Below are 23,317 nucleotides of genomic sequence, written 5' to 3' on the forward strand. Positions count from 1 at the left end.
GGGAAGTTATCAGGAGAAATCATCTATTCATTGAACAGCAAGGATGTTGCGTCCAGCTTTTCCAAGCTCCGCATTGTGGAGTTTTAATTGCCAACTGTTACAACGGGGATTTAATCTCGCTTTCGAGTGAGATTCATACGGTACTTGACTTTTTTGCTTCTTTTTCTTGAACACGTTGGATGTTCTCAGCTCCCCATCAGACGTCTCTTGAACTTAACCTTTCTCAATACCATACACGATAATGGGTTTGAAATGGAAATTGAGCAGAACCTGTCTGGGTTACAAGTGAATGTATTGTAATTATATTTGATATGCTGTGATTTGGAAATTAGTCCCCGAAGCCAGAGATCGGAAGGACTTTAAGGGAACTGAAAACAGAGAAAAATAATGAAGTGGTAGAAGGGACATCTTAAAAGGATGGAGTTCTCGGAAACGCAGTCAGGTCCTGTTTTAAGAGATTTTAGCCAAGTCATGCTCAACCATGAAATATTAAGGGAGCTGTGATCAATTGCCAGCTGGGTCTTGAGACTGGACAATTGTGATGACATTCTGCTCTTCCTCTTGGTTTTCAGTGGATGGCTGCATTGACTGGCTGGTGGACCTCAAGAAGTATATGGCTTTGGCAGGTGAGCCGGTGCGCGTGAAATGCGCTCTTTTCTACAGCTATATCCGCACAAACTACAGCATGGCTCAAAGCACGGGGCTGCGTCTGATGTGGTACAAAAACAAAGGGGATTTCGAAGAGCCCATTATCTTCTCGGAAGGGAGGATCAACAAGGATGAAGACTCCATCTGGTTTCACACCGCGGAAGTCCAAGACAGCAGCTTCTACACCTGCGTCTTAAGGTGGGTGTCATGCAGGAGAAGGATGGATGGATGGATGGATGGATGGGCAGATGGGTGGATGTTTGGATGGATGTTTGGATAAATGGATGGGCGGGCAGATGGGTAGATGGGCAGAATGGTAGACAGGTGGATGGATGGATGGTTTTTTGCTTGCTTGCATGGATGGACAGATGGGCAGATGGATGGATGGATGGATGGATGGATGGATGGATGGATGGATGGATGGATTGATGGATAGATGGGTAGATGGGCAGATGGGTAGATGGGTGGATGGGTGGATGGGTGGATGGGTGGATGGATGGATGGATGGATGGGTAGATGGGTAGATGGGTAGATGGGCAGATGGGCAGATGGGCAGATGGGCAGATGGATGGATGGATGGGTGGATGGATGGATGGATGGATGGATGGATGGATGGATTGACGGATAGATGGGTAGATGGGCAGATGGGTAGATGGGTGGATGGGCAGATGGGCGGATGGATGAATGGATGGATGGATAGATGGATGGATGGATGGAGGGATGGATGGATGGTTGGATGGATGGGTGGAAGGGTGGGTGGGTGGGTGGATGGATGGATGGATGAGTAGATGGATGGATGGATGGATTGCCAATGGCATGTGTAGCAAGCAATGACGCTCCACATGATAACACTTGGATCATGTGCCTGCTCAAGCAGACAGTGCAGTGCTTGTGTTCTGATGTTAAATATGGCAAATACATACATGACATCATTTCATGACTTTAAGAAACGTGTATCATTCACCTTGTTTGGGAATGCCTATGACCTCGGCTATGTTTCGGAGACTTGGGAAGTCTCCATCCATCCATCCATCCATCCATCTATCCATCCATCCATCCATCCAATCAAGCAACCAACCAACCATCCAGACTTCCAGATCATCCTCCCTTTTCACGTGGTTGCTGCTGTTATTGTTGATCATCATTATTGTTGTTGGTCAACATATTGAGGTTCTTGTTTGACGGTATTAAAGATCTAAGCTGTTCTGAGTAAAGATGCCTTTTGCAATTGACTGACAGAGATTTTGTCGATGCTAATAAATGTTTAGGACATTTTGGGATGGTACACAAGGCGCCTATTGGAATTAAATTGGCTTTCTTTTTCCACCGTCATCCTACTTCTGTTTGCCGGTCTTCGTATTTTGCGATTTTTTTCCTCCATCGTTGTCGTTGTTACTGTTGTTGTTATTACGAGCAGGGTTGGGCTTCAAAAATTTTAGCAAGGGATTCTCTGCCTGGTTGCTGGGTGGATGTGGCTATGGTGGCCTAGTCAGATTAGGCTCCAGAGGCTTTCCTCGAGGCTCCGGGAGGGCTAAAACAGCCTCTCCAGGCTCTGGAGGCCCTCTGGAGGTTGAAAATGGGCCCAAACTTCCAGCAGGCCCATTTTTTCGCCCTCCCTGCGGCTCTGTGCATGTCCTGCACTTACCTACATCCAAAACCAGCTGCGTGGGGTCTCCTGGGAGGGGAAGGGCGTGGCCAGCCAGGAGTGGGATTTGAAGGTCCTCCGAACGGCACAGAATCTTAGCTAGAGGTTCTCCCGAATCCCTGCGAACCCCAGCAGCCCACCTCTGATTACAAGGCTGCCTGTTGTGATCTAGGTTTCCTGAGTCATTAAAACACACGAGTAGTCCCAAAAACCTCTTTTATTGCAACAGCTGTGAATTACATTCATTCACAGCTGAGTCCCAATTAGTTACACAAAGTCCTTTGGGATAATCACCCACCTTTATCTCCGTTGACACGCTGCCAAAGACCTACTTGGCAAAGCCACACAGAGTCCAGAATCAAATAGAGATGCCGACTGAGAACAGAATTAACAACGTTGCTTTCCTGCAAAGGGCCCACGTGCCTTTGCTCCTCTTTTAAGCCTTATGAGAGGGGCCAATCATCTCCAGGCCTTACTCCTGAGTCGTCCCTTTTGTTTTAACTGTTCTTGCCTTCTGGCAGCTCTGCATATGCGTGCACTAGGAACAGGCTCCTCCTGTTCCTCTGATGTCCAACTCTGGAGGTTCCGGAGTCCGCATATCACTCCCAGGTGGCCCTGGCCCTATTTCTGCCTCTGATGCAGAGCTCTTATCCGGGCCTTCCCCAGACTCCAGGATTGCCCCTTGTTCCTTCCCCAGACTCCTCACTGTCCGACTCCACTGCCAGCTCTGCAGGCTGCTGGCGGAGCACAACACTGCCTCACTCAGGAACAACTTTGGGTATCTTTCAGTTAAGGTAGGATTCCACGTTGGGATGACCAACGTAACTCATTGACTGCAACTTAAATCTTCACTGGAACTCGACGGATTTGAATTTCTGCTGAGAAGAAGGAAGAAGGAACGGCCTTTCTGGATAAAGACAATGTAACCTGAGAAATACCTTTGCTAAACATACATTCGAGACCAGGGACCAAGGAGGTCAGAGCTATTTCTTTTAAAATGAAATGAGCCTGACTATAAATGGCCCTCAGAGAACTTTAAAATGCAAAGAGCTTGAAACGCACATTTCCAAGTTAAAAGTTTCTCGGCTGCAAGGGCAGGGAAACTGACAAGCAAACAAATGGGGCAGCCCGGGGTCGTGACTCTGCCCCGTCCATATCTGACCTCTGTCCATCGCCGTCTCTCCTGTGAGTTCCTGATAGAACAGACTATTTTTTTTTTTGCGGTTATCTGAAGCAGTTGGCGGCCCGTAGAAAAAAGAAGAAGAAGCCCGCAGTGCTATAAGGAATTGATTTGAGTAATATGTCTCTTTTCAGATTGCAAAAGAGTTCTTGCCTTGAAAGAAAAAAAGAAGAAGGAAAAAAAAAAAAAAGCAATCCCGGCTCCGGTATTGAATTGATTTCTGCTAAACGGCCACAAGAGGAGCTAAAGGAACGGCTCTCAAATTAATGGCAACGTTAGGATGTGCAAACTTCCCATCGCAGAATTCTGGGAATAGACAAGTCGGCCGTACATTCTGCCTGGGGAATTGTGGGTAGGTGAAGTCCATACATCGGAGAACTCAAGAATCTCCCGGGGATTGGCCCAAAGTCACCCAGCCAGTTTTCATGACTAAGAAAGGACTAGAACTCACCGTCGCCTGGTGATTGGCTCAAAGCACCCAGCCGCCTTTCATGCCTACATCGGGATTAGAACTCACCGTCTCCTGGTGATCGGGCCAAAGTCACGCAGCTGGCTTTCGTTCCTAAAACAGGACTAGAACTTGTCATCTCCTGGTTTTCAGCCTGATGCTTTAACCACTAGACCAAACTGGCCTTCCTCGTGTAGGTCCTCGTATCTGGATCCGTTCCAGTCGGGTTTCAGGCCTGGATACAGCACGGAAACGGCATTGGTCACGTTGGTTGATGATCTCTGGAGGGCTCGGGACAGGGGCTGCTCCTCTGTCCTGGTCCTGTTAGATCTCTCAGCGGCTTTTGATACCATCGACCATGGTATCATGCTGCACCGGTTGGAAGAGTTGGGGGTGGGAGGCACCGTACTAAGGTGGTTCTCCTCCTTTCTCTCCGACCGGTCGCAGTCTGTGTTGACAGGGGGGCAGAGGTCGACCCCGAGGCCCCTCATATGTGGGGTGCCGCAGGGATCGGTCCTCTCGCCCCTTTTGTTCAACATTTATGTAAAGCCGCTGGGCGAGATCATCCGTGGTTTTGGGGTGGAATACCATCAGTACGCTGACGACACCCAGCTGTACATCTCCACCCCGGATCACCCCAACGATGCCCTTGAAGTGATGTCCCAGTGCCTGGAGGCCGTACGGATCTGGATGGGGAGGAACAGGCTCAGGCTCAACCCATCCAAGACCGAGTGGCTGTGGTTTCCGACGTCCCGATATAGTCAGCTAATGCCATCGCTGACTATTGGGGGCGAATCATTGGCCCCCACGGATAGGGCTCGCAACTTGGGTGTCCTCCTGGATTCACGGCTGTCGTTAGAAGAGCATGTGACGGCCGTGTCCGGGAGGATTTTTCATCAGGTTCGCCTGATCCGCCAGTTGCGTCCCTATCTAGATCGGGACTCCCTACACACAGTCACTCATGCCCTCGTTACTTCTCGTCTGGATTATTGCAACGCTCTCTACATGGGGCTCCCCTTGAGGTGCACTCGGAGGCTCCAACTGGCGCAGAGTGCGGCCGCGCGGGTGGTGATGGGAGCGACATGGAGTTCCCATGTGACACCTCTCCTGCGCGAGCTGCACTGGCTCCCGGTGGTCTTCCGAGTGCGCTTCAAGGTTCTGGTTATCACCTTTAAAGCGCTCCATGGCTTAGGACCTGGTTATTTACAGGACCGCCTGCTACCACCAATAGCCTCCCACCGGCCAGTACGCTCCCATAGAGAGGGGCTCCTCTGGGTGCCGTCGGCCAAACAATGTCGGCTGTCGGCCCCTAGGGGGAGAGCCTTCTCTGTGGGGGCACCTACGATTTGGAACGAGCTCCCCCCGGAGATACGTAGGATCCCGGATCTGCGCACCTTCCGCCGCGCGCTTAAGACTTTTCTATTTTATCAAGCTGGCCTGGCCTAAATCTTCCCCCTTTTTAAATGTGGAAATTTTAAATTTTTAAATTTTAAATTCGTCTTTTTATAGGGGTATGGGTAAGGCATTTTAAATTGGGGAGCCATTTTAGATTTAATTCTGTTTTAAACGTATTTTAATAGTTTATATTGTATGTTTTTAACTTTGGCTGTGCACCGCCCCGAGTCCTTCGGGAGAGGGGGCGGTATAAAAATCTAATAAATAAATAAATAAATAAATAAATAGGTCAATGCTTATCTCTGCCCAGACCATCCACTCTCTCTCTCCATCTCTCTCTCTTTTTCCCTCCCTCCTTTCCTCTTTCTTTCCCTCCCTCCCTCTTTCTCCCCCCTCTCTGTCCCTTCCTCCCGCCTCCCTTTCTCTTTCCCTCCGTCCCTCCCTCTTTCTCCACCTTTCCCTTTCCATCTCTCTCTCTCTTCCTCTCTCTCCCTCCATCTCCCTCTCTCTTTCCCTCCCTCCCTCTCCCTCCTTCCCTCTCTCTCCCCCTCCCTCCCTCTTTCTCCTTCCCCTCTCTCCATCTTTCCCTTCCCCCTCTCTGTCTTTTTCCCTCCATCCCTCCCTCTCTCCACCCTTCCCCCCTCTCTCTTCCTCCCTCTTTCTCCATCTCTCTTCTTCTCCCTCTCTCCCTCCCTCCCTCTCTCCTTGTTCTTCTGGGATGTAATTCTCCTCTGAGTTCTGGACCAGGTCTCTTCCTCTCTCTTTCCCTCCCTCCTTTCCTCTTTCTTTCTTTCCCTCCCTCCCTCTTTCTCCCCTCTCTCCAGCCCTTCCTCCCCCTCCCTTTCCCTCCGTCCCACCCTTTTTCTCCACCCTTCCCTTTCCATCTCCCTCTCTCTCCCTCCATCTCCCTCTCTCTTTCCCTCCCTCCCTCTCCCTCCTTCACTCTCTCCCCCTCCCTCCCTCTTTCTCCTTCCCCTCTCTCCATCTTTTCCTTCCCCCTCTCTGTCTTTTCCCCTCCATCCCTCCCTCTCTCCACCCTTCCCCCCTCTCTCTTCCTCCCTCTTCCTCCATCTCTCTCCTTCTCCCTCTCTCCCTCCCTCCCTCCCTCTCTCCTTGTTCTTCTGGGATGTAATTCTCCTCTGAATTTTGACCCAGGTCCCTTGGACCTTCGTGTCCAAGGAGCCACATTAAGAGCATCACCCAGGATGTCCTGATATCTAAGACCTGAATAGGAAGCGCGAGGCGTTCTGCGGGGAAGAGCTGCGCCATTAATCTTTCCGCTCTTGCTGATGCAACCAGAGTTTAAATCTGTCAGCGTTTCCATTGCAAGGCCTCATTTTTCAAGAACGTAACAAATCAGCTGGAAAAAAATTCCACTCTGAATTGAAACGTTGCTTGCCAAAGGACCGAGGCTCCAATTGTTTCCGAAAAGAGCACGCATCCAAAGTCTGGCATAATTCATCAGCGTGCCAAAAATCCAGAGGAAGTTAATGGACGATTTGTACAATGATAACGGGCGGCCGTGATGATTCGGCTAATTGTAAAGAAACAAAACCAGACGCTTCCTCTACCTGCCCAACCTCCCAAAGTTAGAAGCTGTTAAAAAACCCTAACCCTTCTTTCTTTTGTTATTGCATCTTCTTCTCCTTCTCCTTCTCCTTCTCCTTCTCCTTCTCCTTCTCCTTCTCCTCCTCCTCCTCCTTCTCCTCCTCCTCCTCCTCCTCCTCCTCCTCCTTCTTCTTCTTCTTCTCCTTCTTCTTCTTCTTCATTTTCTTCTTCTTCTTCTTCTTCTTCTTCTTCTTCTTCTTCTTCTTCTTCTTCTTCTTCTTCTTCTTCTTCTTCATTTTCATCTTCTTCTTCTTCTTCTTCTTCTTCATTTTCATCTTCTTCTTCATCTTCTTCTTCATCATCTTCTTCATCTTCTTCATCATCATCTTCTTCTTCTTCTTCTTCTTCTTCTTCTTCATTTTCATCTTCTTCTTCATCTTCTTCTTCATCATCATCTTCTTCATCTTCTTCATCATCTTCTTCTTCATCATCATCATTTTCATCTTCTTCTTCTTCATTTTCATCTTCTTCTTCTTCATTCTCATCTTCATCTTCTTCTTCATCATCATCTTCATCTTCTTCATCATCTTCTTCATCATCATCTTCTTCATCATCATCATCATCATTTTCATCATCTTCTTATTCATTTTCATCTTCATTTTCATCTTCTTCTTCATCATCGTTTTCATCTTCTTCATCATCTTCTTTTTCATCATCATCATCATTTTCATCTTCTTCTTCATCATCTTCTTCATCTTCTTCTTCTTCATCTTCTTCTTCATCATCATCATTTTCATCTTCTTCTTCTTCATTTTCATCTTCTTCTTCTTCATTCTCATCTTCATCTTCTTCATCATCATCTTCATCTTCTTCATCATCTTCTTCTTCATCATCATCTTCATCATCATCATCATCATTTTCATCATCTTCTTATTCATTTTCATCTTCATTTTCATCTTCTTCTTCATCATCGTTTTCATCTTCTTCATCATCTTCTTTTTCATCATCATCATCATTTTCATCTTCTTCTTCAACATCTTCTTCATCTTCTTCTTCTTCATCTTCTTCTTCATCATCATCATTTTCATCTTCTTCTTCTTCATTTTCATCTTCTTCTTCTTCATTCTCATCTTCATCTTCTTCTTCATCATCATCTTCATCTTCTTCATCATCTTCTTCTTCATCATCATCTTCTTCATCATCATCATCATCATTTTCATCATCTTCTTATTCATTTTCATCTTCATTTTCATCTTCTTCTTCATCATCGTTTTCATCTTCATCATCTTCTTTTTCATCATCATCATCATTTTCATCTTCTTCTTCATCATCTTCTTCATCTTCTTCTTCTTCTTCATCTTCTTCTTCATCATCATCATCTCACCATTGTCACCCAAAGATTGTGACTTGGTTTGCATTCTGCCTCTGTGGCCATTAGGTTCCCCCTCCCTACTCTTAAATCTTGGACGGTGCTCTTTCCTGGGTGTTCTCTAGGTCTATTTTTGTTTTAGCATTATTTTGGGAAAATGCAAGAAACCAATCCAGCGATTCCTCTGTAGTCAGGCCTTTGGTGATTAGGCCTTAGTGGCCACCCATGAACTTGCTTCGGGGACAGAAAACACAGATGTAGAATGTGCTTTCCTTCTGGAGGTCACATCAGCAACTAACAAAGCAGATTTGATGCCAACCCCAGCCCTGAGTCAATCTTTCTTTCTTTCTTTCTTTCTTTCTTTCTTTCTTTCTTTCTTTCTTTCTTTCTTTCTTTCTTTCTTTCTTTCTTTCTTTCTTTCTCTTCCTTCCCCTCCCTTCCCCTCCCAACCTCTCCTGCCTTTCCTTCCTTCCTTCCTTCCTTCCTTCCTTCCTTCCTCCCTCCCTCCCTCCCTCCCTCCCTTTCCTCCTCCTCCTCTTCCCTTGGAGTCATCAGAGTTTTAAGCCAGAAAACAAATACAAAAAGCTTCTAACTAGGCAGAAACAATGAAGATTCATAGCCCGTGTTGCTCCCCTTTGAGCTGATACACCCTGATCTGTTAATTATTTCCATCATTAGCTGCTGAGTTTGGCACCAAAAAAAAGTTACTAATCTTTGGTCTTGACTGATGCAAAAGGAGGTTTATTAGTGTGGAAATGCATCTTCTTCTTCTTCTTCCTCTTCTTCTTCTTCTCTTCTTCTTCTTCTTCTTCTTCTTCTTCTTCTTCTTCTTCTTCTTCTTCTCCTCCTCCTCCTCCTCCTCCTCCTCCTCCTCCTCCTCCTCCTCCTCCTCCTCCTCCTCCTCCTCCTCCTCCTCCTCTTTCTCAATCAATCAATCAATTTTTATAGCCACCTATCTTAGTTAATGATTCTGGGTGGCTTATAATTAAAAATAATAATTACAATTAAAATTGCGATACCATTTTAAAACAATAACAACAACAGGGACATCCAAAACCAAAATACATAGCAACTGATATATTTAGCCAATTAACAATAAAGCCAGGAAAAGGTGCTCTTAACATCTTCAGGATCCAGGAATATGTCCAGGTTTTGAAGGCCTTACAAAAGGCTAACAAGGGTTGAGGCCATTCTAATCTCCAAAGAGAGGATGCTCCCTAGAGCAGGGGCCACTACAGAAAAGGCCCATCTTCCGGCCCCCATCAGCCAACACTCTTAGGCTGATGGGATCTGCAGCATGCTCATTCTGATCAATCTATTTGGATGGGTAAGAGATTCCTGGAAAAAGGTGATCCCTCAGATAACCCAGTCCCAAGCCACTTAAGGCTTTAAAGGTAAACCATCAGGACTTTTGCAGTTTGCATTTTTTTTTCCAAATAATTTTATTAAGCATTACAGTGATGGAGATAAAAGCCCAGTCAAACTACAAATTTTTTTTTAAAGGAGCAGAATAAAAAGAAGAACTAAAAAGTGCAGAAAGAAAAAAGAAAAGAAAAGGAAGAATGGAGGGAAAAAAACAGGAAAAAAAATAAGAATATAACCAAAAAGAAAAGAAAAGAGGAAGATGTAATTATGACTGCTGCTTCCCACTCTCATCCTTCTCCACACGATGGAAAAAAACCACAACACAACCTCCTACCCTTCCTTTCTTTCTCCAGTGCCTTGGAAGAAATATCTTGCTGATAACCCAGCCATAGAAAAAAGCTCAGGGGGATTAAATGTCAAAACCAAGATCTATACGGAACTTCGATAGTTGCCCGTGGTGACAATTTCCTGATTACCTTGAAGCCAATTGGCCAATGGGAGATTTCTGTAGCATTTTAGAGAGGGCGATCCAGCAATTGGATTTTGCAAAAAATAACAAAAAAATAACGTTCCCTCCACATTTTTTCAAGCTGAACTAGAATTCTAACCGCAGAAGGCAGCAGCGGTGAGTAAATAAGATTAAAGGGAAATGCTGCAGAAGAACAGAAGAAGAAAGAAAGAAACCCTGCGAGATTAAGGTGGATAGTAATAGATAGATAGATAGATAGATAGATAGATAGATAGATAGATAGATAGATAGATAGAAGTCAGAGAGTGGGTGGAAAAATATGTTATCTTACCAAGAAGTTATATTGATAACTGTGATTCCAACATTAATCAAGGAGAGAAGCAATCTAGGACTAAGGAGAAATTTCTTGACAGTTAGAACAATTAATCAGTGGAACTACTTGCGAATAGAATAGAATAGAATAGAATAGAATAGAATAGGGTAGGGTAGGGTAGGGTAGGGTAGGGTAGGGTAGAATAGAATAGAATAGAATAGAATAGAATAGAATAGAATAGAATAGAATAGAATAGGGTAGGGTAGGGTAGGGTAGGGTAGGGTAGAATAGAATAGAATAGAATAGAATAGAATAGAATAGAATAGAATAGAATAGAATAGAATAGAATAGAATAGAATAGGGTAGGGTAGGGTAGGGTAGGGTAGGGTAGGATAGGATAGGGTAGAATAGGGTAGAATAGGGTAGGGTAGGGTAGGGTAGGGTAGGGTAGGATAGGGTAGGGTAGGGTAGAATAGAATAGAATAGAATAGAATAGAATAGAATAGAATAGAATAGAATAGAATAGAATAGAATAGAATAGAATAGAATAGAATGAAAGAATAAAACAGAACAGAACAGAACAGAACAGAACAGTCATCCCACTCATTAATTGTTCTCACCGTCAGGAAATTTCCCCTTAGTTCCAGATTGGATCTCTGGATTTCCAAAGGCGTGGCTGGTACAGACTTTCATCACCCCAAAACTTTAGAAGAACCCCGTGGTAGATCTTTCACTGGCCTGATGTCCTTCATACACATTGGGGGGAGTCAGCTGCATGTTAGAATGTATTTATTAAATTCATATGCCACCCATCTCACTCATCCTGTGAAGATGCTTATGGCACCCATTTCACTCTTAAAACTCCCCTCCCAAAGCAGACCCCTGACCCCACCTTCGCTTGGACCCTGATCTTTGGAGAATGTTCTCCAAAGCTTGATGGTCTGTAGAGATTCTCAGTCATCCAGGTCATGGTTGTCCCAAAGGTGCTTATTCTGGAGGCAACTGGACTTTCTTGTTTTTTTCTTTTGAAGACATTTCGCTTCTTCCTCCAAGAAGCTTCTTCAGCTCTGACAGGATAGGGGGGAATGGAAGGATTTGGATCAGTGGTGGAATTCAAATTTTTTTACTACCGTTTCTGTGGGCGTGGCTTGAAGGGTGTGGTGTGGCTTGGTGGGCGTGGCTTAGTGGGCATGACAGGGGAAGGATACTGCAAAATCTCCATTTCCACCCACTCCAGAGAAAAGGATATTACAAAATCTCCATTCCCACCCACTCTGGGACCAGCCAAAGGTGATATTTGCCAGCTCTTTGAACTACTCAAAATTTCCGCTACCGGTTCTCCAGAACCTGTCAGAACCTGCTGAATAGCACCCCTGATTTGGATGTGGATTTGGATTCTGCAAGGATCCCTGACCTCATCTTTGTTTGGACCCTGGTCTTCAGGATGTTCTCCAAAGCACCAAAGTCTCAACCGAAGGAGTTGGGTTGCCCTGCTATAGACGTTGCTAATCAGGTTTTGTAGCTTTTCATTGACTTAAGTGCTAAGGAGACTCTTGAGGCTCCGTTTAATGGCAGCCCTTTAATAATAACGTGGTATAAAAAGATGGGGAAAGGTTAGAGTTGTTCCTTTCACTCAGCTGTCCATCAATTAGCCTTTAGACATCTTTTCAGTTAATGGTACTCTGTTTGCCACTGCAGACTAACAGAATCAGAGATGATTGCTCGGCAGGTCGAGAAGCTTCTGGGTAAGATCGTTCATTGGTCAGCATTCCTGGCACCTTTCAATCCCAATTGAGCGCTCCTGAATACTTTAGGACTTGTGTTGATGGCTTTGCGTTTAAAGACGCTGAGCTTGTCATCTGGGAAGCTGACGGGCTGGGTTCGAGACCCGAGTGCCGTGCCACAGGAGCGAGCTCCCGTAGCTTGTTCCAACTACTGCCCGCATTGCCGTTCGAAAGCACGCTAATGTGAGTAGATAAATAGGTACCACTTCGGTGGGAAGGTCACAGCATTCCGTGTGCCTCGGCGTATAAGTCATGCCAGGCACATGACCACGGAAAATGTCTTCTGGTTCCCTCAGCTAAGAAACGGAGATGTTCGCTAGAGTCGGACACGACTGTACAGGTGAAACACTTTACCTGTCTTGATGAACTCCAGTGTTCTGACCCAGCTCTCCAAACACAACAAACCCTCTGAAGTGAACTCAAAGATTCCTTTATTAGGAGTGCCAGCAGTCCCGGCAAAAAGTTTCTCGCTCAACGCAGGCTAACAAGTCCATCCATCCGGAAGATGAATAGTTGTCTGCCACACCTATTCATCTCCATCACCTGCCTTTTATCTCCAGAACTAGGGTGGGGCTTCGCTAGCAGCAGTGGCTCTTCCATCCCAAGGACCGGCCCATAGATTTCCACTGCTCTCCTCTCCTCTGACCTCTGTGCATCTACGCGTCAGGCACTGGACCCAGCTGTTCCTCCTCTTTCTCATCAGCCACCTCCAGACCTGGGGGCTGTTGACTCTCCATCTGAGGGCTGACAGCCTGCCTCTCTCTCTCCCTCTCTCTCTCTCTCTCTCTCTCTCTCTGACAGCTCCATTCCCTCTTCCCCCTTGGAGTTCTCAGGTAGCCTTGATGCTGACCCTGATTCCCACCTCCTCTGATTCGGCTGCTGGAGGGGCCGGTGGCCGACACGCCACAACATCCAGGACCTTCTTAAGAAAATGTTCTTTGGAACAGGTGACACATTCTCTCTCTTATTTTTTTTTTCTGCGAAACCTTCCACTAGCAATTCTGCTTATGATAGAAGAGGTTTATGCGTGTCATGTATGAGACTGCCTCCTTCCCCTCCTCCCACCAGCTTCTACCTCTGGGAATATATTACGGATGGTAGAACTGCCGTAGTTTTATTCTTTTGCTCTGCCCGGGGTCTACAAACCCATTCATTTCCTTGACCTCCACCGTTCCTGCTCTCACCCAGGAAAATGAGACAATAATGAACACAAATACAAAACATCAACTCCCTTCTTGAGGTGCACTAACAGGGTAGCTTTATTATTATTATTATTATTCCAGCAGTACAAGGTGAAAAGCTGTTGCGATGAAACTAGCAACAGCCATTCAACAAATATACCATTAAAAACATCCATCAGCTTCCAGATCAAGAGGGAATGGAATAATATGCAGGAAGGCAGAGAGACATTCATCCATTTTCTCAGGCATCTCTTGATGAGAATCCGGAACAAGACAGATGGGTGTCATGATGGGGAGTCCACACATTCACATACTCATATGTCTCCCTTCATACCCAAAACTAATTTACAGAATTTACACAGTTGCTCTGTTTTTTTTTCTCCCTGGGGACAGTTCTGGGAAGTAGGCTCGAGAATCTTCTGAAATTCTTCAGTTGCCAGAGATTGCATGAGACATGATATTGATGAAGTCATGACCTTACACCAGAATTTGTCTGATTCCCCCTCCACCCCCCAAAAATGGGGTGATTTAAGAAAAAAAAAGTGTACAAAGAGGGGAATAGGATCCTCTTCTGACAGTCTCTTGGGAAAACAGATTTAATGTTATAATGGCCATTCCTTGAGTACATCTGGTATTCGCATCTTTAATGAGGACTCAACTTTGTTTTATAGGGTAAGGTAGGATAAGGTAGGGTAGGGTAGGGTAGGGTAGGGTAGGGTAGGGTAGGGTAGGGTAGGGTAGAGTAGAGTAGAGTGGAGTAGAATGGAATGGAATGGAATGGAATGGAATGGAATGGAATAGAATAGAATAGAATAGAATAGAATAGAATAGAATAGAATAGAATAGAATAGAATAGAATAGAATAGAATAGAATAGAATAGAATAAGAATGAGTATATGAGTATTGAGTAGGATAGGGTAGGGTAGGGTAGGGTAGGGTAGGGTAGGGTAGGGTAGGGTAGGGTAGAATAGGAATAGGAATAGGAATAGGAATAGGAATAGGAATAGAGTAGAGTAGAGTAGAGTAGAGTAGAGTAGAGTAGAGTAGAGTAGAATAGAATAGAATAGAATAGAATAAAACAGAACAGAACCGAATAGAATAGAATAGAATAGAATAGAATAGAATAGAATAGAATAGAATAGAATTATAAAGCAGGAAAGGACCACCGAGGGCTTCTAATCCCACCCTCTGATCATGGCAGGAGACCGCATATCATCCTGGACAAATGGTTGTCCAATCTTTTCTTGAAAACCTCCAATGTTGGAGCTCCCACAGCCTCTGGAGGCAAGTCATCCCACTTTTTTAATTGTTCTCACTGTCAGGAAATTTCTCCTTAGTTGCAGATTGGATCTCTCTTTAACGAGCTTCCATCCATTGCTTTCTTGTCCTATCCTCAGGAGCTGTGTAGAGTAGGTCAACCCCGTCCTTCTTTGTGGCGGCCTCTCATATATAAAAGGACAGCTATCGCATGACCCCTGGTTCTCCTCTTTGTTAGGAAGAATCAGTCGTTCTGTGTTGCTGATGTTAATTTTATTGCAAGCTGCTCAACGGCCTATACGTAGGCTGTAACCAACCAAACAAACAAACAAACAAATATTGACTATGCTAATAAAGAACAGAACAGAATAACAGAGTGGGAAGGGACCTTGGAAGTCTTCTAGTCCAACTCCCTGCTCAGGCAGGAAACCCTCCACCATTTCAGACAAATAGTTGTCCAATCTCTTCTTAAAAACCTCCAACGTTGAAGCACCCACAACGTCTGGAGGCAAGTCATTCTACTGATTAATTGTTCTCACTGTCAGGAAGTTTCTCCTTAAGTTCTAGAATCAAGTTCTTTCCTTGATTAGTTTCCATCCATTGCTTCTTGTCCAAAGCGTTCGGGTGCTTTGGAGAATGGGTTGACCCCCTCTTCTTTGTGGCAGCCCCTCAAATATTGGAACACTGCTATCAAGATAGTCTTTCTTTTCATTAAAAAGAATCTTGGCCAACCCATCATATTGCATATCCCCTTCTTGGCAATTGGACCAGAATTTGAATGCTTCTTCTCAGGGTGATATGCATGGAATAGTCAAAACAAATCCCAGTTTAGGAAAACTAGGGAGTTGGTCATTGAGACAAGCCTTTATCGGGAGTTTGCTAACTATTTTTAGAACGTATGCAAATGTGTATTGTGCCGTACTAATCTTTTGCTAATGCATCTTCTCCCTCCAGGCAAAGTACATGCAGTGTTTGACTAATCGGATGGTATGTTTCCTCAATCTGACTCTTACCTAATTGTAGCTAATGAGAAGAATTCAGCAGATTCAGGTCGTTGTGCCAGCGAGCAATTTAAATAGAATCGTGCCCGAGGCGGCGTGGGAAAAAAAAAAAGAATTAAATAATGCAAGATCATTAACCGATTGAGTTTGTCAAAAGGTGTTATTCGGCGGTCCCAGCTGCCTGCGTTACAAACTCTCTTGGTGAACTTATTCTTACCCTGACCTTCTCAACCGGCTGACCTTTCGGTGCTCTAATCAAGAAAATTCATAATCATTTGAGCTGAATTAATTATGAATAACTCTTCCAGGAGCGCCGATTGTAGAGATAACCGAATGAGAATGGCATTGGGCACAGAGACAATGGTCTTCTCTGAAAGAGCTAGTGGTCCGGTCTGGATATGTTTGATGGGGTTGGCTCCAGGTTTGTAGAAAATGTTCTCTGTCTTCCTAGATTAAGGCCACACTTGGAATCCTGCATCCAGTTTTGGTCGCCATGATGTAAAAAAGATGTGGAGACTCTAGAAAGAGTGCAGAGAAGAGCAACAAAGGTGATTAGGAGTCTGGAGGCTAAAACATATGAAGAACAGTTGCAGGAACTGGGTTTGTTTAGTTGAATGAAAAGAAGGAGTAGGGGAGACAAGATAGCAGTCTTCCAGTATCTCAGGGGCTGTCACAAAAAAAAGGGAGTCAAGCTATTCTCCAAAGCACCTGAAGGCAGGACAAGAAGCAATGGATGGAAACTCATCAATAGATAGATAGATAGATCGATCGATAGATAGATAGGTAGGAGATAGATAGATTGATAGATAGATAGATAGATAGATGATGGATAGATAGATAGATGATGGATAGATAGATAGATAGATAGATAGATAGATAGATAGATAGATAGATGATGGATAGATAGATAGATGATGGATAGATAGATAGATAGATAGATAGATAGATAGATAGATAGATAGATAGATAGGAGATAGATAGATAGATAGATAGATAGATAGATAGATGATGGATAGATAGATAGATAGATAGATAGATAGATAGATAGATAGATATTTTTAAAAAGCAAATGTGATTAGGATTAGATATAAAGGAATATAGGAGGACAGGTCAAAAACTAAATTTAGTTTTTATATAATTGGCTATAATTAAATCTTACTAAAATCGTAATGAAATGAACCCGAGTAAATCTTAAAAATCAATTTGTTTAATGCAGCTAATGTGATTTCTCTCTGTTCATTTTCTCCGTCTGCCAGATTCTGGAGAGGCAAATTATTTCTCAAATTCTTGCCTGGGATCAAATGAAGATGGGGTCAAGCATGCCATTCGTCGTTATTTGATTTAACTTGCAAAAGATTAAGGGGGTCGCTGCAATGGGGCCCATCTCATTTTGCAACGCTCCTCGAATTTTTAATTTTTTTTCCCGTTGTACTTAGTCAACTGGTTCTAATTTCAACAGTTGTTATAAGCCATCCACAGATTTTTTTCAAGGGTTGGAGAGGTACAGGTAGTCCTCGACTTACAAAAGTTCATTTACTGACTATTCAAAGTTACAAGGGCACTAAAAAAAAAAGGGAATTATGGCCATTTTTCACACTTATGACCATTGCAGCATCCCCATGATCAAAATTCAGAGGCTTGGCAACTGACTAGTATTTATGTCTGTTGCTGTGTCCCTGGGTCATGTGATCCAGTGGTGAAATTCAAATTTTTGTACTACCAGTTCTGGGGGTGTGGCTTGGTGGGCGTGGTGTGGCTTGGTAGGTGTGGCAGGGAAAGGATACTGCAAAATCCCAATTCCCTCCCCACACCTGTGGAGAAGGATATTGGAAAATCTCCATTCCCACCCCACTCTGAGGCCAGCCAGAGGTGACATTTACCGGTTCTCCGAACTACTCATAATTTCCACTACCGGTTCTCCAGAACCTGTCAGAATCTGCTGAGTTTCACCCCTGATGTGATCTCCTTTTGCAACCTTCTAACAAGCAAAGTCAACGAGGAAGCAAGATTCACTTAGCAACCGTGTTACTAACTAACAATTCACTTAACAACTGTGTCAAGAAAGGTCATAAAACGGAAAACTCACTTAACTTGCTTAGCGCCATAAATTTTGGGCTCCATTGTGATTGTAAGTCAAGAACTACCTGTTCTTCATATGTGTTTGCACGCTCAATGTTTAAAGACAAAGGCAATTGATCCAGGGGATGAATCGTGTTAATTTTAAGTTTTAACCAGTGCCACCTCCTGTTATTTCTCTGCAGGAACTCAACATATTGCATGAAAGTATCCATGTCCTTGACGGTTGCCGAAAATGAACTTGGACTTTGTTACAACAGCACAATTCGTTACTTAGAAAAATCAGAAATCACCAGGACCAAAGTCATTTCCTGCCCGGATACCGAGGATTACAAAACGGGCAAGCAAGAACCGGATATAATCTGGTATAAGGTGAGACTGTTACAAACAAACAAACAAACAATCAATCAAACAAACAAACAAACAAACACATAGATGGGTAGGTAGATAAGTAGGTAGGTAGGTAGGTAAGTAGGTAAGTAGGTAGGTAGGTAGATAGGTAGATAGGTAGATAGGTAGATGGATGGATGGATGGATGGATGGATGGATGGATGGATGGATGGATGAATGGATGGACGGGTGGGTGAGTGGGTGGGTAGATAGATAGATGTATGGACGGACAAACGGACGGACAGACGGATGGATGAATGAGTGGGTGGACGGATGGGTGGGTGAGGGGGTGGACGGACGGACGGACAGACGGATGGACAGATAGATGGATGGATGGATGGACGGACGGACGGACAGATAGATGGATAGATAGATAGATAGATAAATAGAGGATGGATAAATAGATAGATAGAGGATGGATAAATAGGTAGATAGATAGATAGATAGATAGATAGAGGATAGATAGATAGATAGATAGATAGATAGATAGAGGATGGATAAATAGGTAGGTAGGTAGGTAGGTAGATAGATAGATAGATAGATAGAGGATGGATAAATAGGTAGATAGATAGATAGATAGATAGATAGATAGATAAATAGAGGATGGATAGATAGATAGATAGATAGATAGATAGATAGATAAATAGAGGATGGATAGATAGATAGATAGATAGATAGATAGATAGATAGATAGAGGATGGATAAATAGGTAGGTAGGTAGATAGATAGATAGATAGATAGATAGATAAATAGAGGATGGATAGATAGATAGATAGATAGATAGATAGATAGATAGAGGATGGATAAATAGGTAGGTAGGTAGATAGATAGATAGATAGATAGATAGATAAATAGAGGATGGATAGATAGATAGATAGATAGATAGATAGATAGATAGAGGATGGATAAATAGGTAGGTAGGTAGATAGATAGATAGATAGATAGATAGATAGATAAGATAGAGGATGGATAGATAGATAGATAGATAGATAGATAGATAGATAGATAGATAGATAGATAGATAGATAGATAGATGTGTGGGTGTGTGGGTGAATGGATGGATGGATGGATGAACGGATGGACGACAGATAGATGCCATAATTGAGGGTGGGGGAAGAAAGATTGCATTTTAAAATGAATTTCTACTCTGCTTTTTCTGGCAACCCAAAGCAGCTAACAGGAGCAACTCATTAAAAATATGCAGATGGGATAACAAGAAAAATAAAGCTCAGAAGATAACGCAAGGCTCAGAAGACGGGTGGCTCAGGAAGCCGTTTCTTGGGAGTCGGTGACCCCAAATTGCAAAACGGAAAAAAAAAAATAGTTTCAAAGCTGTCCAACTTTTCAGGTTTTCCTAAAAAAAGAAAAGAAAAGGCAGTTCAGGCTTCACACTGGTGAAGAGAGTGCTTGGCGGAGCCTCTTTTCAGTGCGAGCTTCATAATAAGGGTAAAATTATGGAAAGAGACACTTTTGGTTGATGGAAATCGTTGCTGTTCCTTTGATTTCCTTCTTTTATACATGGGGGACTTTTCACTCTAGAACAGCCTACATCTTCATTCCTGAGTTGGCCTCCTGCAAGCTGTTTTAAAGTCCCTGTTTTTCTTTCATTTCATCTGGGATTTCTCCCTCCCTCTATTTCCTTCCCTCCCTTCCTCCTTTCTTCCTCCTTTCCCTCTCTAGCCTTCTTTCTTCTTTCCCTCCCTCTCCTTCCTTCCTTCCATCTGCTCTTGCTCCTTCCCTCCCTCTTTCCCTCTCCTTCCTTTCCCCCCTCCCTCCCACTCTTGCTCCTTCCCTCCCTCCCTCTCCTTCCTTTCATCCTTCCTCCTTACCTTCCTTCCTCCTCCCTTCCTCCTTTCCCTCCCTCTTTCCTTCCTCCCACTCTCCCTCTTTCCTTCCTCCCACTACCTCCCTCTCCTCCCTTCCTTCTACTCGCTCTTGCTCCTTCCCTCCCTCCCTCCCTCCCTCTTCTTCCTTTCCTCCCTCCTTCCCCCCTTCCTTCCTTCTTCCCTCCCGCTTTCCCGCTCTCCCTCCCTCCTTCCTCCCTCCTTCTTTCTTTCATCCTACTCTCGCTCCTTCATTCCTCCCTCCCTCCCACTCTTGCTCCTTCCCTCCCTCTCTCTCCTTCCTTTCCTCCTTCCTTCTTACCTTCCTTCCTCCTTCCTTCCTCCTTTTCCTCCCTCCCACTCTCCTTCCTTCCTTCTTTCCTTTGTTCCTTTGTTCCTTCCTTTGTTCCTTCGTTCGTTCGTTTCCATCTCTTTCTCTAACCTTCCTTCCTTCTCATCTTCCTTCCTTCCTTCCTTCCTTCCTTCCTTCCTTCCTTCCTTCCTTCCTTCTTTCCTTCCTTCCTTCCTTCCTTCCTTCCTTCCTTCCTTCTTTTCCTTCCTTCCTTCCTTCCTTCCTTCCTTCCTTCCTTCCTTCCTTCCTTCCTTCCTTCCTTCCTTCCTTCCTACCTTCTATCACCACCTGTCTTTCTCCATGTCTTGGCGCGGAAGCAGAATGAGGCAATTGAAACTTCAACTGGTCAGTTTCGCTTCAGTTTGCAAATAATGTTTGCAAATAATTTATCTGGAACCAGGACGACACGCAGAACCTCACCATATGCCAGAAGAGAGCAGAGACCTTCTGATCCTTGGTCATATGTCAGGGAAGGCTGACAACATCCGTGCTGGGATGAGAGATTAGCAGAAACCAAGGGGGTGCTGCATTGGGTTGTTGCTGTATTTGTTTGGGAGCAACTTTGCCCCCTGTGAGAAAAAATATTTATCTGAAGCCAGCCTAGCAAAGGAGGCCATCGAAGGATGTCGCTCCCCCCAGGAGAGGAAGATCTTGATTAGAAGACAACAGTAGTGGCAACCTTCAACCTCCAGGGACATAAGCAGATTTTGTCCTAATCTCATGAGGCCATTATCCCGCATTTGAAAACTGTCATCCAGAAAGCAGTTTAGCTTTTAGCAGTTTAGGTCATAGCTCACTTCCCTGCTGCCTGCTCTCTCTCTCTCTCTCTCTCTCTCTCTCTCTCTCTCTCTCTCTCTCTCTCTCTCTCTCTCTTTGTGTTTGTGTGTGTGTGTGTATAGGGGAGGGTACAGTTGTGAAATGTAAAATTTGTTACTACCGGTTCTGCGGGCTTGGCTTGGTGGTGGTGGTGGGGTAATGTGACTGGGTGGGCGTGGCCAACTTTTTTTTTTTTTTTACTTTTAAAAGCATTTTTTCTACAACCTCTTCAGCCGAAGAGGTTGTAGAAAAAAATGCTTTTAAAAGCCTCTGATGATCAGGTAACTCAGTTGGGCTCGTCAGAGGCTTTTAAAGGCATTCCTCTCCCTCCCTCCCTCCCTCCCTCTCATTCTCTCCCTCTTCTCTTCTCTTCTCTTCTCTTCTCTTCTCTTCTCTTCTCTTCTCTTCTCTTCTCTTCTCTTCTCTTCTCTTCTCTTCCCTTCCCTTCCCTTCCCTTCCCTTCCCTTCCCTTCATTTCTATTTCTATTTCTATTTCTATTTCTATTTCTATTTCTCTTCCTCTTCCTCTTCCTCTTCCTCTTCCTCTTCCTCTTCCTCTTCCTCTTCCTCTTCCTCTTCCTCTTCTCTTCTCTCCTTTCCTTTCCTCTCCTCTCCTCTCCCTCCCTCCCTCCCTCCCTCCTCTCATTCTCTCCCTCCTTTTCTCTCTTCTCCTCTCCTCTCCTCTCCCTCCCTCCCTCCCTCTCATTCTCTCCTCTCCTCTCCTCTCCCTCCCTCCCTCCCTCTCATTCTCTCCCTCCTCTCCTCTTCCTCCCTCCCTCTCTCTCATTCTCTCCCTCCTCTCTTCTCTCTCTCTCTCTCTCTCTCTTCTCTCTCTCTCTCTCTCATTCTCTGTGTATGTATCCGAGTGAGCCACACACATTCACATACATTTAACTCTGCGTGTCAAAGGCCAAGTGAGTTTATAGCTGAAGCAACATTCAACACACCCGATGCCGAGGTCCCTTTGCCTTGTTATTATCTGAGTTCCACCCATAAGTTACACCACATCTGCCTGATGGGTGACAACTAACAATTAAGTTGTCATCCCGATTAAACTGAGCAGAAGGGAGATTGCCCATTGAAAGACGCAATGGAGCAATGACAGGATTGCAAGTCAGAAGTTTCGAGAATGACTGGCGTGCAGGCAAGACAACAAAGCACATTTCAATAGCTTCTCCCGGGGTCAGGTTTTCCTCTTGGGGTTCTGGGACTACAGTCCCCAGAAATTCCCAGCCAACATGGGAAATGAAAAACAGAAGGATTCCACCAGAGTTTTTTCTAATCTGCTCTCCAACTTTCATCCTCTGAGGTGTGGGAAATTCCCTCGCCTCAGAAATTCGCAAGGTTGACCTGGGACTTGCAAGAGTCCCCTTCCTGGGTCACAACCGACATTTTTAGTAAATAAATAAAACAAATCATGCATAATTGAAGATCCAGTCAAGTTGCATTAGGGGATCGTGCGATCTTGTCGGCTCGAAGCACCGATCTCTTTGTGTCGTTGTGTTCTTTTTTTTCGCTTCCGTTCCTCCTTAGGAGTGTAAGCCCAAATTGTGGAGAAGCGTGGTCGTCCAGAAAGAGAATACGCTTTTAATAGAAGATGTGCAGGAGGAAGACAGTGGAAATTACACCTGTGAGCTGAAGTTCGAAGGGAAGCTGATCAGACGCACAACTGAACTCAAAGTTACAGGTAAGGAACCTTCCGGCGTGGAATCGGAAGACAATGCTTACAATGGGGATGGGCCTGAAAATTTGATGGGGTGTCTTTTTCCTCCTTGATTTACTGTGTAGATTATGTGCCACTCTGGCAGCTTTGCGAGGTCAATGAATCTGAGAAACGAAGGCTTTGAAACAAATGTCCAAAGGCATTTGTCAGGATTCCAAGTACTACATCCCATTCAATAAGAACCCCGAGGCAGGCAAATTCCTCAAAGAACATTTTATTGGGACAGTTCAAATTGGCACGTTCCTGGTGGAAAACCGACTCTAAATTCCCGCCGGTTTTCCACCCAATTAAAAGTAAAACTTTGTCACTTCCGCCCAGAGTCTCCAGTCACACGGTCCAACCCAGGGGTGGATTTCACTTATCTTTACTACTGGTTCACCCCATGTGTGCGTGCTCACTTCACACATGCGTGCCAGGGGTGGGTTCTACTTACCTTTACTACCGGTTTGAAACGGGGCTGCGCGCGCTTGCTTTGCGCTCTTCTGCACATGCTCAGAAGCATTTTGATGACGTCTAATTGGCCCAAACTCACCC

At 44.5% G+C, this 23,317-nt stretch overlaps 1 protein-coding gene across 1 annotated transcript; it reads left to right on the forward strand.

Annotated features, from left to right (window-relative positions):
• Positions 1–572: 572 nt before the first annotated feature.
• Positions 573–22,907, forward strand: LOC139326953 (X-linked interleukin-1 receptor accessory protein-like 2; the record flags this gene model as incomplete). The annotated part of the gene is made up of 4 exons (XM_070956670.1): positions 573–846; positions 17,865–18,051; positions 22,594–22,747; positions 22,849–22,907. Coding segments are annotated over 4 exons (674 nt in total), but the record flags the coding sequence as incomplete, so codon positions are not given.
• Positions 22,908–23,317: the final 410 nt, after the last annotated feature.

Source organism: Pituophis catenifer, unplaced genomic scaffold, assembly GCF_029215685.1.
Source record: "Pituophis catenifer annectens isolate HBS135680 unplaced genomic scaffold, rPitCat1.0.hap2 SCAF_403, whole genome shotgun sequence".
In the NCBI taxonomy this organism is placed as follows: Eukaryota; Metazoa; Chordata; class Lepidosauria; order Squamata; family Colubridae; genus Pituophis; species Pituophis catenifer.